General features: G+C 49.6%; 1 protein-coding gene across 1 annotated transcript; it reads left to right on the top strand.

Annotated features, from left to right (window-relative positions):
- The first annotated feature begins 1,047 nt into the window (after nucleotides 1-1,047).
- Nucleotides 1,048-17,234, top strand: FOSL2 (FOS like 2, AP-1 transcription factor subunit). Its single transcript, XM_041413559.1, has 4 exons — nucleotides 1,048-1,180; nucleotides 7,186-7,440; nucleotides 11,210-11,317; nucleotides 12,816-17,234. Exons 1-4 carry the CDS (start codon nucleotides 1,082-1,084, stop codon nucleotides 13,323-13,325), a joined length of 972 nt encoding a protein of 323 aa, XP_041269493.1. The 5' UTR covers nucleotides 1,048-1,081; the 3' UTR covers nucleotides 13,326-17,234.
- Nucleotides 17,235-18,355: the final 1,121 nt, after the last annotated feature.

The following is an 18,355-nucleotide window of genomic DNA, read 5'->3' as shown; positions in this document are numbered from 1 at the left end:
CTCCTGCAGGGAGAAGGGGTGGATCCAACGCCCCCCGAGCACCGTGGCGGGGCAGGCCGGTCTGTGGGGCCAGATGTGCGCCGTTTCCCGCAGCCCCCGCGCTCCCCCGTGCCAGCGGTGCGCCTGTCCCTTTAAATCCCGGCGGCCGGGCAGGGAATCCCTCTCGCAGCGCGTCATCCGCGGCAAGGAAACCCGCGCTCGCGTCGTGCGACGCAAATGACCATTTTTGGCAACGTGCGACAGCGGACGGCACCAAGCGGGGCGGGGGGAGGCGGGGCCTGCCGGGAACAGGGCGCCGCGCTGCGGCGGAGGCGGGCGCCGTCCCCCCGCGGCCGGCCCGCCTCCCCCGTCGCGGCGGCAGGTGGGAGGCTCCGCGCTGCCAAGGTGGGGCCGGTGCGCCGCGGGTTTGACGTGTGCGAGTGCACATGGTGCGGCGGCGGCGGCGGGCGGATAATAAGCGAGCGCGGCCGGGGCGATGCCATTGCTCTGAGTCACCGCGGGCGCGCGGAGCTCCCGCTCGCAGCGCCGCGGAGCCGCGGGGCGCAAGACCCGGCTGAGTCACCCCGCGCGGGGAAAAGGGGCGGCCGGTGTGTGGTGGTGGTGGAGGAGGAGGTTGGGGGGGCGGAGGAGATCCGCTCCGCCTGCAGCCCCCGGGCCCGGAGCCGCTCCGCCGGCGGGGCGAGTTTCGCCGGGCAGCGCGGAGAGAGGACATCGGCAAGCGCCCGCTTGCGCGCACGGCTCTGCTCCCGCCGCGCCGCTGAGTCCTGCCGCCCTGTCCCGCAGGCGCTCGGCTGCCAACTGAGCCACTTTTATCACCGTTGTTGTTATTTTTATTTTTGTTATCTTTTAATTTTTAATTTTTTTCCTTTTTTATTTTTTTTTACCTTTTTCTCCCCGCTTTCTTTCTCGTCTCCAAAGCCATTTTTATTATTTTTTTTCCCCTCTCCGCGGCGAGCGCTGGGAGGCGAAAGGCAAGAGCCGAAGAGGTCGGGAGGGAGAAGGGGGCGGGGAGACGACGAGGGAGCGGCGGGTGTTGGTGTGGGAAGGCGGGGACGCGGCTCCCCCGGTCCGACCTCGGACCATGTACCAGGACTACCCCGGGAACTTCGACACCTCCTCCAGAGGCAGCAGCGGCTCCCCGGGACACCCCGAGACCTACTCGAGCGGCGCAGCCCAGCAGGTAGGGCCAGGCGCTGCCCCTCTCCCCCGGTCCCTCCGGGGGCTGCTCCGAGCGCTCCCGGGACGGGAGTTCACCGCCACGCCCGGGGAGCGGCCGGCGCTTCCTCCGCGGTGGAGGCACGGGCGCCCGGCGGAGAGGCGCCGGTCGTGGGGGCGCAGGCGGTGCCGGGGCGCGGGGCTGTCCGCAGCCGCCGCTCCGTCCCGCCGCCCTTAGTGGGGCGCCGCCGTTTTCCTTCCCTCCCTGTCCGTGTGCCCCGGAGCGGGTGCCGCGACGCGTCCGGAGGGACGCTGACCGGAGTTCCCCGCCTGTCGGGCCGGGGGTGTTGTGAGAGGCACGGCCTGCCCCGAGCGGGGACGTGCGGTGAGGGAGCGCCCGGCGGGCAGTCTCCGCTGGCCCGGCCCCAGGTGGAGCGGGGTCGCCGGGTGTCGGATGCCGAGCCCCCGCCTGTTCGCCGGGCACCCGCCGCACCGCCGGGCCGGGACCCGCTCGGCAATCAAAGGGCTCCTACGGGCGACTTCTCTGCGAGGTCGGTAACGCGAATATAGGGGCGCACCGAACTCTTCCTCCTTCCTGCTTTTGTTCTCATTGGGAGCTTCTCGCTGTCCACGTTCATCGCGCCTGCCCGGGTGGTGCCCGGGGCTCGCCCGCAGCACTTTGGGCGGCTTCGCTGGACTTTGGGAGGTGCCGCCCGAGTTATTCACGGAGCTGTCGCAGCCGCCGTGGAACACGGCGGGATGGCTGGTAGTGAGCTCTGGGTCTTTCCAGCGCCTGCGATTGTCTGCCCTATTCTCCCCCGTTAAACTTTGTCTCCGAGGCGCTGACACTCTCTTTGCCTTTGCCACGGGGCCCACGCTGGCCCCCCGGGGCCGGCGGCGTGCCGCTGTGCTCAGTCCCCTGCCTGCCCGCTCCTTGGTTCCGCCGGCCGCTCCCCGGCCGGCCGTGCCTTTTTCCGAGCGGGAGTTTCCTGGGGCTCGCCGGAGCGTTCCCCGCGCTCCCCGGCCCCGCTCCCCACTCAAGCCCCACTACCGGGCGGCGCTTCGAGAATGGGGAATATTTCCTGTGGAAGCGGCGTGAATTCACGGACCTGAAAGCCCAGTCTTGTGGTTTGGGTTTTTTTCCCTTTCATTTTCCTAAGAAAATGCCTCGAAATGACTTATATGCCTAGATCGACTAAATCTACCACTTCTGTGGAAGGCATTACACAATCGGGCCAGTTATACAAACCTGGGTTATTTCATAACTTGTTTACATCAGCTGGCCCAGCTTCACTCTTTTTTTGCCTTTTCAGAGTTGGGCTTCTCACACACCCCCCCCCCCCCTCCTCTACCCCTTTTTCAAGTGGGGGTTCCACCCCCCCCCCCCCCCCCCTTTTTCTCACAATATTATTTCTTGTGTGGCTTGTATGGGCGAACTGGCAGTGTGAGCACAGTGTAGCCTTCGCATCAAGGAGTCATAGGATAATTAAAAGATAAACAAATTTAAAAAGGAAAAAAGTCCAGTCTTAAACTCTGCCAGCCGTACCAGCCCGTAACATTCCTCACATTAAAGAAGTTTTACCAGAAATGACTCGCTGCCGCTCCCCGCCTGCTCCAAACGCATCTCGCTGGTGCCCTCTGCGGGCTGCGGACTGGGGTTTCCAGGGATTCTAGCTCTGATAAAGCTTATTCCCTGCTAGGACAGGGTGGGGGAGCGGGAAAGGGGGCCGAGAAGCTGGAAACGCCCGGCAAACTGCAAATTCTCACTCTCCCTTTCCTGCTGTGATTTAACAGCTGCTCTGGATTCAAGCACTTGCTGCAGGAGGTCGAGAAACTCCGTCACTGCTTCACATCTGAGCTGTCACAGTCTGAGCAATAACTGGGTTTTCCCCCTTTTCTGGGGCTCCACGTCTTCCCCAGGCAGCTGGTGTGCGTGTCGTCTGATATGGGGACCAGAGCCCAGTTTCTAGGGTTACTATCTGAAACAGGGCTTTGAGCAGGACGTTGGCTTAGTGAGAATATAAATGTTTTCTTTAAGAATCCGGGAGATTTCTCAAGGCCTTGTGCTCTGTCTTTCCCTTGATCCTTACAGATGTTGTAGATTAGGATCAAATGTAAGCGTTGCCTTTACCCTAGCAGTTGGACTGTTCTGCTGATTCTGGTCTATGGAGATCTGCAGTTTTATCACTACAGAAAATATGCATTGCTGAAATTTTTTCTTTATTGTGTTCTTTTTTTTTTTTTTTTTTTCTTTTTTTTTTTTTTTTTTTCCCCAAAAGCAAGAAAAGATGCATCAGTCACATGTTTAAGTGGAAACTGTGTCTCTGAGCCAAAACTTTGATGCTTTTTAATTATTTTTTCCCATACAGCAGAGCACTGGAACATTTTTCTTTTAAGTTGCTTGTCATGCTATTTTCCTAATCACTGACTTGCCATGTGGTAAACATAGACTTTAATGGGAAGAGTTTGTGTACTCTTTCAGAGTGGTCAAGCTTCCCCTGAGATATTATAGCATTATGTCCAGTTTTCCTTCGAGGAGATGTTCAACATAGGAGAGCCATCAAGGGTCTTGTATTTATTGTAAGATCTATCACAAATGCCCTATATTTGATAACTGAGTAATGTTCAAGATGCTCTAGGATTTTTCTCAGTCGCTTTGTTGTTGGGTTTCTTTTTTTTTGTCCCCAGCCATTATACCGATTTCTCGACTGGTTTCTAGTGCTGCTCAGCACTTAGTTACAGATGTCAGTGAAGGTCCAGAGTGGACCAAAGAACACAGTGGGGTGCTTTATAGAAACCTTAAGGTGGAGAAAGGACACACAAAGCCAAAGCTTGAAATGTCCCCGTGCTGTCTGTGCTGCTAAGTTGTGAGCTGCTAATGTAGTCTGTTCCTGCTTGTGGCAGGACTCGCTGGAGCCTCCCCTGACTGTGGATCTGAGAAGGCTCTCATCCAACCCCATATTTTTAAGGCAGAGCAGAGACTGACCTCAGTCCTTGGCACACTTAATAACAGGACTCTTTCTGTTTGCTGTTTAGTTGTTGGGGTTTTTTAATGATACCTTCATCTGCATTTGCTTGGGTCAGGAGGAGAGCGGTGGGTTCGTGGCTGAGCGCGTGCTGCGTGTGTAGCCCTGCAATCTGCCTATCGCCTCATCTTTCTGAAGAGCACTGACCTTGTAGAGAGGAAGAACTGAAAGCTGGCAGAGAGCTGCTTCCAGGAGCCTCTCAAGGGTCAGGAGAGGAGAGCTGTGCATGTCCTGCGAGAGGAAAAGGCAGGAGGGGGTCTGGAAAGAGGAGAAGTGGGGAGGTGGGTGAGGGTGGGAAGTGCTGTCAGGGGCATTGAAGCTGTCTGAGAGGAAGAGGGATGAGGAGAGCAAAGATGGGGCTGTAGTTTGGGGGGAAAGTTCTGGCACTTCTATGTGAGGAAGCTGGTGCTCAGAGGGGCTGTGCAGGGGAGGTGACAGGGAATTCAGGACCTGCCACTGTAGCCAGCAGCATCCCAGGGGTTAGTGCTGATGGCCACTGGGCAGAGTGTGGTGCCCAGCAGCATTTTGGCACAGCAGAGCTGATCTGGTGCAGCGTCCTAGCAAGAAAAGCGAGGTATGTGGGGAAAGCCTGACCAGTCAGGAAGCAATGCTTGTAAAACCTGGTGTTAGACTGAGCACGCTGTGTCTGAAGACTCAGCCTGCCACAGCAGTGTGTCCCTTAATTAGTTATCCAGAAAAATACTGCCATTGGAAAGTACAGAATACAGGTTTGCGGGATTTTTTTTTTTTAAATTTCTAAAATATTCTGAGTTATTAGAAGGGAAGTTGGTGACAGAGATGGGGCATGGCACAGAGAGGAACTGATCTCTTCCCCCCAGGTCTGCAAGCAAGCAATTGTGGAGCTGCAGAGGAATGTGCCTGAACTGAACAACTCCCATTTGCTGTCCAGGAGACCTCTTAGTGTTACAGAAGGGTCCTAGGTTGAATACAGGTGTGATTAGAAATGGAGTACTTGCTTGGTCGATACTAGAAGCCTGTTTTTTGTGTCAGATGCTGGTATTTTATGTGGTTGATTTAGTGGTGGAACTGACTTTCACAATCTCTATTGGGAGTTTTTAGCATGTTATTGGGTGTTGTAGGCAAAGGTTAGCACTGGAATGCCAGTGGTGTCCCTATGGCAAAGCACCAGAAGTTCTCTGGATGTTTTGTAGTGTCCCTGCAGGGAAGACAGGACCTTTCTTCTCTGGTTTTTGGATATGAAAGGGAGGGTGGTGGCACAGATAGGTAATGGTCGTGGTAGAACCCACTTGTTGATCTGGAAGTAGGGCTCACATCCCTTGAGTTGAGCTCGTGGTTTGACTGGTCTCACACTTCCTCCCTTCTGTGAGGCTGAGGTCCTCTTGTGTTCTGGTTATGGAGGCACCAATGCATCCTCTTCTGTACCGTGTGGTCACAGCCTACACCATGCAGAGCAAAGGAGGGGATTTGCACCCATAAATTCTCATGCAGCGTTGACAGTTTGTGGCTTGGAGCCTCTTTAACTAATTGGGGGAGGTGACATGGACTCTGAAATGTGGGATGAGCTGAGGCTGTGTTGGACTCAAGCTCCAAGTGAATCTCTGAGGTGCTGTTGGGGGTTTTGCCAAGGTCTTCGTACCAGTGTCATTCTCTCTGTGTAATTTCCCCGCCTGCTTAACTTGACTCACTCCTTCCTTCTCTCATCCTTCCTTGCTCGATTTTGAGCTGTTCAGAGGTGTAAGTCAGCAGCTCTCAGTATTCAGACTGGCTCTCCTGGTCTTCACAGATGTTGGCAGCTCGCTAATGCTGGCCTGAAGTGCTGTAGCTATCAGCATGTGAAATACTATTTGCAGTAGCCTTGGTTTAACAAAGCTCTTAAGGTGCTTGACTAGGCACACCCTGAAAAGGAAATCTGTGTTGGTGTCCCTTATCTGGGACGCTTACCTGAGCTGAGGTCAGGCTGATGCAAGGGCTCTCGCTTCTCTGGGAAGCTAGGTTGTTGACCCAAGAATGTGCATTTTTCATAGTCATTTCAAGGCTTACAGACCAGTGTTGGTGACAGCTGTGGGTCCTACAAGCCCTGTCCCTTGCTCAGTGATTGCTGGAGCAAGGCCTGTCTGCGAGTTAATTCCAGTCTAACCATTGAAAGCCTCCTGAAGGAGCTCAGCATAGACAAAAACATTCTTTCTCTCCTGCTTCCCCCTCCGGGGACAAGCGATTGTTTTCCTTGCAATTTAGTGCCAGCATATTATCCAGATGGATTTAGCCCTGTCTGAAAGAAGGTGTACATGTATTTTGGAGGCGATCATTACCTGCTGCCTTGGTTTTACTGCTGCCTTGTTTTGTCTAGACAGTGCAGAGAGCTGCAGGGAACTTGTCCGATCTGAATCCTAAGACCTACTTTATAGGCTGCTATTAAAATACATATCCTTGCACGTAACCATCTCAGGGCTGGGTTTCTCAGTGAGCACAGAGCTACTGAAGGAGAAGCAGACTGCTGTTCTTGCCATACCAAGCCCTGTGTGGACCAAGCCCAAATTTCAGGGCTATCCTTTGGTGAAAGGAAGATTTGCTCTGCTTGGTAATGGCATTTCAGAACTGAAGTTTCTCTTCCTTTTCTTTGGGCTCAAAGAGAAGTGTTTCTCTAGAAACTCCTTAATTCCCCTTTTGCTCCATGCCGGAAGGAGTGGTGGGCACTGGCAGGAGGTGGCAGCAGTGGGGACAGTGCCTGGGAGGGGAGGTTGGGTTAGGGTGTGCTGGGGAACTGTGTGGGGGAAGAGGAAAGGGGTTGGGAGAGGGCAGGGCTGCTCTGGAGGGGAAGTGCCTGAGCCCAGTGCCTTCCTTAGGGCTGTGGCAGGCAGGGGCAGCACCAGCTACTGGTGTTCTTGCTTCAGGTGCCGCTTTGATCCTCACTGGTGCCGCTCCTGAGGGCCTAGCTGGTTTTGGAATAAGCACTTATGTTCTGCTTTCATTGACGGTTTCTTCTCTGCTCTCTGTCCCTCTTCTCCTTTGTCTTTCTCCCTAGAAATTTCGAGTAGATATGCCAGGATCAGGCAGTGCTTTTATCCCTACGATCAACGCCATCACAACCAGCCAAGACCTGCAGTGGATGGTCCAGCCCACCGTCATCACCTCCATGTCGAGCCCTTACTCGCGTTCGCACCCCTACAGCCACCCGCTGCCCCCGCTGTCCTCAGTGGCCGGACACACGGCTCTCCAGCGTCCCGGTGTCATCAAAACCATCGGGACTACAGTGGGACGGAGACGGAGAGATGAGCAGGTAACTGCAGTGGGGAGAGCAGCTGGGAGTGCCTTGAAAACAGATGTACAGAGATTTTCCCCCCGTCCCCCCCACCATGAGATCTCCCAGCACCACAGCGGAGCACTGAGGTCTGTCCCTGGTGCTGTTCACGTGCTGGGGCTTCTTAGGGTGGCGTAGGGTGTAAGCTGGAGGGTGACTTTTATTGCTGCCTCCTCATCGTATGGTGAGATTTACCCAGCCTTCATCCAACACTTCACACCACCAGCCCGCATTGTGGCTTGGTTTCAAAAGCAGGTGAAACTCTGAAGTTGAGCCCTGGGTTTCAGTTTGAGTGTCTCTGCTGCTCTAGGCAGAAGGAAACCTCCAAGAAAGCAGAGCAGCTTTCATGTAGGTCCTTTACAAATCTGACACCAAATTACATCAGCTAGTGTTTTCTGTCAGCTCTGTAGCTGCTAGCACTGCTCCAGTCTCCATTTGTGTGATACCCCTAGTAGCAGCCAGCAGCATGCAGGGAGGAACAGCTTCCCTAGAGCACCTCAACTCTAGTATGAAGAGCCTTCTGGAGGACTGGGGTCTAAACCCACCTTCCCACTATAAATCTGTAATTGCTTGATCTTTTTGCAGCAGTTTGGTGGGGATCCCATAAGAGATTTTTCTGCTCCAAACCCAGAGGTAATTTTCTAACTGGCATGAGGTGGCTTGTACCACTGCTGCCCTGTGCTCAACCTCCTAATGGGATTATCAAACTGGAACCCTGGATCTGGTGGACTATGTGCAGGCATCTTATCTTCTGGAAATCAGCACTGTTGTTCTCCTCAGTAAGAATCAGCCTTCTCCGGGGCTGTCTGGTGAACAGTGCTAGGCTGATTTCTCTTTTAACAAAAAAAAAAAGATCTGGCTGAACTCGATCTCCCCAAGTTGTTCCCAAGCAGCATTTGTGTGGGTCGCTGCAGAGCAGTGCAGTAAGACACGCTGTGCACCCTCCAGACACGAGCGCATGCTGTTGCGTGAGGTCTGTTTCTAATAAGACTCACCAGCCCTACTTTTACTTCTACATCATCTGTTTTGATTCACAGTCCGATTATTTTGTGTGGAGTTGCTGTCTGGTTTAGACCCAAGAGGTTAAAGATAGAGTTTAGCAGTACCTCTGTGTGGGGAGCTGGTATGGCTGCAGTGAGGACCCATTTTTGGGAGGAAGGATGGAGTAGCTGTGGTGGTTCGGGTACGTGCCAGCCTTTTCCACCAGCTGGAGCTACTTCCCTGTTCCCAGCATGCAGGGCTGGTGTCCAAAGGCAAAGAAAGTCTCACAGAGCTGGAGGAATAATTAGCAACAACTAATTTGTTTGACAAATGCTGCCTCTGTGTTCACAAATTGGCCGTGAAGAGATCACCATATTCTCTGCTTTATTTGTTGTTCAGAGTTATTTGCTGAAGGATGCCTGCCAAGCAATTCCTGGCCTGTGGCTTGTTTGCAAGCCGTTCATTGTGGGTCATTCAAAGCCAAGTCCTTTTGATTAGACACGTGCTAAGGCAGTACCCGGGCTCTTTACCGTGGCCCTTTGGCTCAGGCTTCCACGGCTGGTGCTTTGAACGCCTCATCGGAGTGCCTTTTTGGAAAACCTTGTGTAACATTTTATGAAAAGAGCCTGTTTTGATGAACGTTCCCAACAGTGAATGCACGTATTGGGCTTGGACAAGCTACGAATAACGCGTACAGCAGGGGCACAAAGAGTGCCAAATCCAACCACTTTCAAACAAATCCAGCAACCACTGATGGAATATTCCTTTTTAGACTGGTAAAATGTTAAGAACATCCAGATTAGGGGCTTCTGCCCTGTCTCTGCAATTTTTGCAAAGCAGTCTTTGGAACAGATAATTTTTAAATTAGTGAAGGCCTTTGGAGCAGAAATTTTACTCCAAACATATTTCAATGAGGTCTGTGCTTCCAAAGCATAAAAAGGCTCTCAAAAACTCTATTCAGGGGCCCCAAGTCAGCATAGCTTCTGTGTGCATGCTCAGTGCTTTGCCATACTGTAGATACTTGTGTGCAAATACATTTTTACCCTGCACTCGTATGGGGTGGGAAGAGAGTGGGCAGAGCTGTAGCAGGGAGAGCAGTGCCTGCAGGGGCTCCTTACTGGGGGAAATACGCTGCCCAGAAGAATAGAGGTAGACCCCCCACCCTAGGATGGACATCATGAGCTGCTGATGGGAAAAGATTTTGGGCATAAATTCTGTGTCCTGCTGTTCTAGAATTGCTTGTGTTGCTCAGTGAGCATCCAGGGGCTCATGTTACATGCAGGTGAAATCACAGGCACAGATCAGATCCTGAAAAAAGCAGAAATGAGCAAGCTGAATGCCCAGAGGCTGAAGTTAACTTACTGAAACTGCAAACATCAACATTAGGGAGATAGAGCAAGCCAAAATAAACTAGGCTGAAGTTGGAGTAAAACTAACACTAAAAAGAAAAGATAGTAAAACTGTGAATGGCTCATTTGTGATATTGACAGTCCTTGACGATATTAAAACTGGGGCTTCTCTGAAGAGGTGTTTCTTACCATTCTGTGCAGGCACTCTGTGAGATCTGATATGGGCTTTGCCAGGTGTCAGGGTTTTGCTTTCGTTTACAGTCACCAGGCCAGAGTCCCTGCAGCACACACAGGCTGGGTGAGGCTGAAGCGTAGGGCACAAGGTTGGAGTGAAGGGCTGGGCACGTGCCCTGGATTCCCGTGCTGCTCTGTCTGTTTGGATCCCGTGCTGCTCTGTCTGCGTGGATCCTGCTGGATCCCCGTGCTGCTCTGTCTGCATGGATCCTGCCGGATCCCCGTGCTGCTCTGTATGCATGGATCCTGCCAGATCCCCGTGCTGCTCTGTCTGTGTGGATCCTGCTGGATCCCCGTGCTGCTCTGTCTGCATGGATCCTGCTGTATCGGCTCACTGGGCTGTCTGCACGGCTCCTGCACGCTGGGTGCCACAGCGGAGAGCGGGGTCATGTCCACCTGCTCTGTGCCCTGCTGTACAGCTCCTTGGCTTTGGCCGTGGCACAAACCTATCTGCTGCTGCTGGGGTTTGTAAAACCTGTCTCAAACCCCCAAAACTAGGCATAGCTTTGACCAGGTCTTGGGAGCTCGCTTCCTCTGGTTTCGCAAGAGTGTAGCTGGATGGGTTCCTATGGACTTGCTCCTGATTTACATCAGTGAGGATGTCAGCTGGCCTCAGGAAGCCCTTGATATCACTGGAGCCTTGCCTGCTGATGCAAGAAGCAGTGTGTTATCTCGCTGAGTGCTCAAAAATCTGAGGTCAGATTTTTGGGTGGTATAAATCATTGTTGCTTCATGGACTTCATGGGAGCTCTGCTGATTTCCCTGTCTCCCCCTATACACCATCCCGACCTTCAAGAGAACAACTATTTTTGTGTGGGAAGAAGCAGATATTTTCTTTCAAGAAAGAGGCACTTACAACATCTTGCTCTGGTTTTGCTTAACGTACCACCCAAGTTGTGAAACAATCAGAGCATCTTTTATCTGTTTGGCCTTGGTGCAGATTCACTGTCCTCTTACACAATCTTCTCCCTGTGCTCTGCTCCTTCTCCTCTCCTTTCTGCTAAGACCTAGTGCAGGCAGAGATACTGTGTGCTTTCATCTTCTGCTGACATCAGTGACGAGGGAGAGTGCTCAGCATCCTGCTGGATCAGGCTTTTTTCCTTTGCATTGTGGTTTAAATCCTCACAAACTTAAAGGAATGCTTTGCTCAGATCTGATTGGATTTTCTTGGCACTTGCCCACAGCTGTCGCCTGAGGAAGAAGAGAAGCGAAGGATCCGGAGAGAGAGGAACAAGCTGGCAGCTGCTAAGTGTCGTAACAGGCGTCGAGAGCTAACAGAGAAACTCCAGGCGGTACGTGCCCTGCATGCATTTCTCCTTCCTTGTCGCCCACCCTTTCCAACCAGCTCCAAGGGCATTGTTGTTCCTCCACCAGCGTGTTTGAGGAAGATGCTTCAAACACACTCTGCCTTCCTCATCCAAGGCTGCCCAAGGGTACTGCTCCTACCTCAACAGCTGCTGATGAGGGGGGACTTGGCCCTGGAGTTTAGGACCCTAAAATTCTCTTTAAGTGCCCAAAATGTCCTAGAAGGTCTCTTCCCTTCTAGCTTCCCTTCCTCTCAACTAGCACAACTCTGTGTTGTGCCCTGACTCTGGTCACCTTTCATAAGTGGAAAGGCACTGTGTGCCTCAAAGGCAGGTTTTAAGGACAAAAGCACTGAAGAGGTAGGATCACCTGAAAGCCGTAGAAAACAAGGGAGATGTTATGGGTACCTGTCAGAGCTATACCCTTTAGGCTTACTCCTCCTTTGGAGGTGGGGTAGTAACTGACTTCCTTCAAAAAGGAAGCACCACAGAGATGTGTGCTCTGATGCTGTACGAGTAATAATTAGTAAAGCTGGAGAAGGTAGAGCTGAGCATAAGAACCAAGGGGTGGGTAAGGTACTGGTTGAAGAGAAGACAAGATTGGGTTGTGTGTGAAATAAGCTGAAGGAAAGGCTCCAGTGCTTCTGGTCAAGAACCAGCCTGGTTTTATCCAATGGTCTTGTTAACAAGCACAGCAGCAGTGAAAGCACACCTGTGAAATGTGTTGCTGCCTCAAATTAGGAGGTATTCTCAGTGGAGGGGAAGGAGGACATCCTATAGAAATGTCATGACTAAAGTGATAGAAGTGAGAGGAGTGTGCAAAATGGGAAGTCATATCCTGAAGGGCCGAGTGTGAGTTTTGTGAAGCTACGAGCTCCTTGCATGAGAAGGTACTAACTGCTCCCAGGCTGACTGTGATCCATCTGCGTGATGAGACCACGGGAAGGATAAATATATTAATCATAGGATGCATCAGGGGGTGATCCAGTGTTGGTCCTTTGGGCAAGAGTTAGACAAGTGTCAGACCTAATCTGAAGTATGCACTACAGAAATAAAATGGAAACAGTTGAGAGACTGCTATACACTACCTCTGTCAAAGTGAAAAGAATATTACTAGCCTAACATGAAAAAACAATGGGAGGAGTTTTGGATCCTCTGCTAAAGTGTCTGTGAGATATAGAGCAGGGGAGAAGACTGAAGTCGCAGGCCAAGACAGAGGTGCAAAAACTAGCCATCAGAAAATTAAGGCAAGTTCACAAGGTTCTTTATAACACTTAGATTGGTGATGTTTGGGAATAGCCTACAAATAGGCACGCGAAGAACAAGATGCTTGACTGGCAGTGATCTGGTGTCTGCTTGGCTTATGAAGAGTCTGGGGTGTATCTGCCTGTGCCAGATGGGATCTGGACTTGGTGGCCCTGTTCTAGGTGAGGAGTAGTTCCAGAGCCTTTGCTATTTTATTTATTTATTCCCCTTTTGTCTGCAGGAAACTGAAGTACTGGAGGAGGAGAAGTCAGTGCTGCAAAAGGAGATTGCTGAGCTCCAGAAGGAGAAGGAGAAGCTGGAGTTTATGCTGGTGGCTCACAGCCCTGTGTGCAAAATCAGCCCCGAGGAACGTCGTAGCCCACCATCCAGCAGCCTCCAGAGCATTCGGACTGGAGCAAGTGGAGCGGTGGTGGTGAAGCAGGAGCCGGTGGAGGAAGAGATCCCATCTTCCTCTTTGGTCCTTGACAAAGCCCAGAGGTCTGTCATTAAGCCCATCAGCATTGCTGGAGGTTTTTATGGGGAGGAGGCACTCAACACTCCCATTGTGGTGACCTCAACACCAGCCATCACTCCTGGCTCTTCCAATTTGGTGTTCACCTACCCTAACGTGTTGGATCAGGAGTCTCCTCTCTCCCCTTCTGAGTCCTGCTCCAAAGCTCACCGGAGGAGCAGCAGCAGTGGGGACCAGTCCTCAGATTCCTTGAACTCTCCCACCTTGCTGGCGTTGTAATCCCCCTGCGGCCCCCCATTTTGCCAGTGTGTTACATCCCCCACAGCACCATGGGGGGAGCCCCCTCCGTGGGATTAGAGACAGGCACAGGATCGTTCAAGCACAAGGGCAGCAAGAACAAGGATGGGGAAGTGCTACAGCTCCAGGAAGGAGAGTGAGGACCAACGCCAGCTCCCTGGAGGCAGGAAACGGCAAGGGTGGGACTGACACGCCAGGGTTGTTTGCAGAGGGTGATGTCCGCTCTGTAGGGACTGCCTGTGGAAACCTCTTTGTGGCCGTAATGGACCTGGGGAGCGCTCCTGGCCAGGACTGAAGGCGAGCTGCAGACAGTTGCTAGTCGTCCCTTCCCTTTGTGGATTTACTTGATTGGTTGTGCTCTGTGCTTAAATCCTTCTGGTTAGTTGATCTTACAACTTCTCTCTTGTGCGCTCTCTCTCTCGCTCTCTCTCTCTCTGCATATAATTTCCAATGTTGTCAATCCCATTACATTTCACTCAGTTGCTCTGAACTCTAAAGTCTAATTAGGATCTTTCCTCTTGGGAATAGCTGTGGGAAACACGTAGGGTTGCCCAGACAGGAGGATGACAGCTGGGGGGACCAAGAGGAGCCCAAGAGCTCAGCAGCAAGGGCAGAGCTTGTAGTCTCTAGCCTGAGGCACAGAGACAGCAAAAGTCTCATGTGGAAGCCTTTTTTTTAAAAATGTGGATATATTTATCCCCTTGGGCTCCTCGAAAAACCAAGTTAGCATCTCAGGGCCAGAGTAGCATCAGAAAAGCTGCTGGGCTGGCACTTACCGGTCACTGGCAGGGTTTTACCCTAGTTTGCTGGATATCAAGTCTGCTGCTTGTTTACTTTTCCTGGGCTGCCTGCTGTCTAGGGAGTATTGCATCTTCCTTCCCATCAGGGCTCCTGACTCAGAGGCTGATCTCTTCCTGTTAGTAAATCTTCCCCTCCCCTTGGCCATATTTGCAGAACATGGTACAAAAAAAGAGGTGGCACCACATGCCTATAAATCTTGGATGGAGACTGGCAGCAGCTGAGACGGTGAAATTAACTGGCTGTACCCTTGCTGATTTTTTCATTGTTGGGAAACAAAGCAGTACATATCTACCAGCACAGCACAGGCCACAAGGCCCCAGCTCCTGACCAGGCAGGAATGGCAAGGATAAAGTTTTGACCTGTTTGAACTAAAACATAGCTTCTGACGAGCTCTGGCAAATGACAGATTGACAGCTGAGGAAAATCAATTAGCATTATTTGCACCTTGGTCTTTTGGCCTCTGGTTTTTCTTTACATTTTCTTTGCAGATTGATCTTTTGTTGTGGTTGATTGGCCTGAAGACAAAGAATCAAACCAAAGGACTCTTGCCCTAGTCTAGAGTCCTTCTCTAGCCTGTGGGCTGGACTGCTACTACTAAGTGCTCAGAGAGGGCACAGTGCTCGTGTTCACTACTGGAAACAGTAATGTGTGTAATCTATTTCCACATGGAGCCAAGCTCAATTCCTGTTGATGTCAAAGCACTGGCAAACCACGACCCTGTGCACACTAGGATTGCCCAGCTTGCCAGCTAAACCACTTAGGAGATAGCTCTTCGGTCCTGCCTATTGAAGCTGTGGTGGCAGCTATTTATTTTGGTGTGAGTTTGTCTCTTTCTTTTATACACACACATACACACACACTCACATATATATATATATATATATAATTTTTTTTTTTTTTTAAATCAGCTGAAACTGTGGTGTTTCTTGTTCAGGCTGGACCTGGAGAAATGCAACATACAATTATAGGGCTAGTCATATGAGTTGCAAAACTGCTGCAGTCCCCACCAACTCCACTGGGAATTAATAGGTTTCAGTCTTTGGAACTGGAACTTTACTCAGCAGGGTGAATTTCCCTCAAACTCTGGCCACTGCCCATTCTTTGAATCCATTCAATGGGACACTATTCTGGCTCTAAAGGTGGACTTTGGCTTTTTTATTATAACTATTATTTTTAACCCAAGTATTTACCAAACCTGCCAGAAGTATGTGTGGGATCCTTTTGCTTCATAAAGCTGATTGGATTCAGGCTTTTTCTATATTGCTTAAACACTTCCATTTTGATATTGGTGCTAGAGGTTTCAAATAGAGCTCACACAGTAAGTAAAATTAGTAAAGGAGTTGTACTGTCCTTACATGTACGTGAAAACTTCCTTTCTAATAAAGTAGATCGTAAATTTCCCATAGTTAGCACAAAGGATCCACTTTTTGTAGGGTTTTACATAGATGATACCACTTTAGGTGAAACTGCAGCTTCTCTGTTTCCATTTTGCCAAATGCTTGTTTGGGCCACTCTGGACTGAGAATCTAAAACTGTTGATAAAACATCTCTGCATGTCACTTCCACACATTTTTGAGGGGAACAGCACTGACATGTTCTGAGTCAGTGATGGGCAAGTTTTAAAATGATGCAGCTACTTTTGAGGCTAGCTGACCAGGATTGCTGTCTCCTGTCAGATCAGGAACATCCACCCCTTGCAGGGATTTCAAGTAGTCAGGTGTCTCTGCAGATCTAACTGGTGAAACAACAAAAACCTACCTTTGCTTCTGGTCACTGAATCATTGCCAAAAGGAGCTGCAGCTGGTCCTTTTCCACTGCCCTCCTGCCTGGTCATTGACCTGCTTAGAGACAGAACAAGATGCTTCCCTTTCCTGACCTGTGATACTGACGGGAGCCAAGGGAAACTCCTCAAAAAAGAGGATTATTTTCTACTGTTTGGAAAAAGCCCCAGATACCTTGTGCCTGTCCATTTTCTCCCTCAAGTCCCTCAAAGAATGTCTGTGTTGGGATTGCTGGTCTCCAGCCTTTTGTGTTTTGTGGATCAGCCTTACTTTTGTTTAGTTTCTGGCAGGCAGGTACAACTTCACTCCCATTTTGGTCTGGCCCTATGTCTTTTAATGTTTTCTAATGTGCTCTTTGGAAACTGATTGTCCTTCCCATGCCCAAAATGTTATTTTCCAGAGTACCTTCCCTGCTGATTCCTAAATGTAGTGTCTCCATGTTCTGCATGTAATGGGGATGTGGGAGCTGTTGTACCTAGTGCTGACAGAGTTGTTGAAGTCAATAGAAAAAGGCCCAGGGAATTTCAGCTGGTAGTGGGTCAGCCCCCTGATGACTGTCCCAACAAAGCCTCTCCTAACATCCTAAATTCATCAGTGCCAAACTGGGAGGAGTAGTAACAGCTGCATTGAAGGAAACATTCAGCTTCTAAGTGATGTTTGCCATTCCAATTTTGCCCTCATTCCTCCTTCTCCTTTCCCAGTTGTGGCATTGCCTTCATATATTCCTTTCTTATAGATGTGGAGACTGGGTAAGTCTCAATCCACTTGTGGTGTGATGGGATTTGGGACCAACATGCTGGGGACAGTAGCTCTCTGTTGTGTTTTTGTAATTATTATTTAAATGATTTATTTAGTTCATCTGAACCTTTAATTTTGCTGCTTACTGTATGTAGGATCCACCTGGCCTTCATCCTAAATGAAAAGAAAAAAAAAAATGAAAACAAACCTAAGACACCTCCCTTCTCCCTGGTCTCTTATTATTTATTGGCAGGCAGCCGTCTTGTGCCTGCTCCAGCAGATCTGCCCGCCACTAATTTAACATCCACCCAAATCACATTCCTGGTGTTTGGTTGTTGCTTTTTTTTTTCCCCCTTTTGGTTGTTGCTTTTTTTCATTTTAAAACAGACTTCTGAAATGTAAGAAATCTTATTATCATGACACAAGATCATTTTCGTTAGGAAGGCCAAGTCAAACATTTTAAGAGGTGGGGGGAACAATACACATTTATTTCTTATTTATTTATCATGTTTACATCTTTTGTTTTTCTGTTCAAGACTTGGATATAATAAAGAAAGCATTAAAAATTCTACAATCTTCTTTTTTTTTTTTTTTTTAGGCTAATAATTTTTTTGATTCCTTAAATAAAATAATCTGAGTTTTGTTGTTGTCTGTATAAAATGTAAAAAGAGATATGTTTTTAAAGATGCATTATCATTCCTCTGTGAACAGTAGGTGGAGTTCAGGACAAATCTCAGAGTACAAGATAATAATAAAACCCAATCCTGTTTTACTTAATTATTCCCCTCCTATCCTGTATGATTAAAGGGTTATTCCACTTTCTTGTTTGTGGTTACTTGATGTTAAAACCATATTAAAATGTGTAGGAAATAGGTATCCAATTGTTTTTGCTCAGTGAGAGGATAAACTGTTGTATATATCTTGATATACTGTGTAGTTCAAAGTAACATCAGTAAGGGATAGTGCATCTTTATTAGAGAGATAAGTTACTAGTGTCACTAAAGTCTGCTTTAAGATCCTCAGATACAGAAAGGGCCTGGTTCTGATTCCACTCACATGGGACAGATGGAAAGCATCAGTAGCCTTTTGCTGCTGTGAAGCAGGTGTCAGTAGTGAAATGAAGTCTCAGTGACTAATAGGTGACCATGAGGATTGTTGAAGGTTTGGGGGCACCATTATCTTTTTTCCTCAAAAGTTTTAGATCATGGGTTTTCTTTTTTACTGTCTGTCTGCAGTGAAATAGTTTCTGCCACAGAGGTTCTTAAAGATGACTGCTGAAGTGGGACCTTTCTTTGCTCGTAGTGGTCTTGATGTTGTTCTTGCAGTCCTGGGGAATTTCAGCCCTGAGGCATTCTCTCTGGTGTTGTCTCTTTTCTGTTCTTGTTATTTTACTGAATTACAGGCCTACAGTATTTGCACTAAAACAAAAAGCTTGTTTAGAGAAAGCTTGCTGCTACAAAAGAAAGAACATATTAAAATGGTTTCGCTTTTACAATTTTAACTGAGTAGCATTTTGTAGAATAAAATCAATCTAGACTGAAAAGAAAAAATGACTTTTCTTTTTTCCTCTGCACCTTCTCCCCCCATACTCCTTTCTTTTCATCCAATTCCTCAGTGGTATGATGTTCCCCCCTTCTCTTTTGGTGCTCAGTTGTAATGATTGGCTGTATTGTTGACTATGCTGCTGAGAGT

The sequence above is a fragment of the Onychostruthus taczanowskii genome, unplaced genomic scaffold, assembly GCF_017590055.1.
Source record: "Onychostruthus taczanowskii isolate IOZ18803 unplaced genomic scaffold, ASM1759005v1 scaffold42, whole genome shotgun sequence".
Lineage (NCBI taxonomy): Eukaryota > Metazoa > Chordata > Aves > Passeriformes > Passeridae > Onychostruthus > Onychostruthus taczanowskii.
The sequence above is the reverse complement of the archived record's forward strand: the minus strand, read 5'-3'. Positions and strand labels throughout refer to the sequence as shown.

Coding starts and splice junctions, on each gene's coding strand:
- FOSL2 (XM_041413559.1), top strand. CDS start 1,082: ATGTACCAGGACTACCCCGGGAACTTCGACACCTCCTCCAGAGGCAGC. Junction 7,441..11,209: donor GGAGACGGAGAGATGAGCAG/GTAACTGCAGTG, acceptor ACTTGCCCACAG/CTGTCGCCTGAGGAAGAAGA. Junction 11,318..12,815: donor TAACAGAGAAACTCCAGGCG/GTACGTGCCCTG, acceptor TTTTGTCTGCAG/GAAACTGAAGTACTGGAGGA.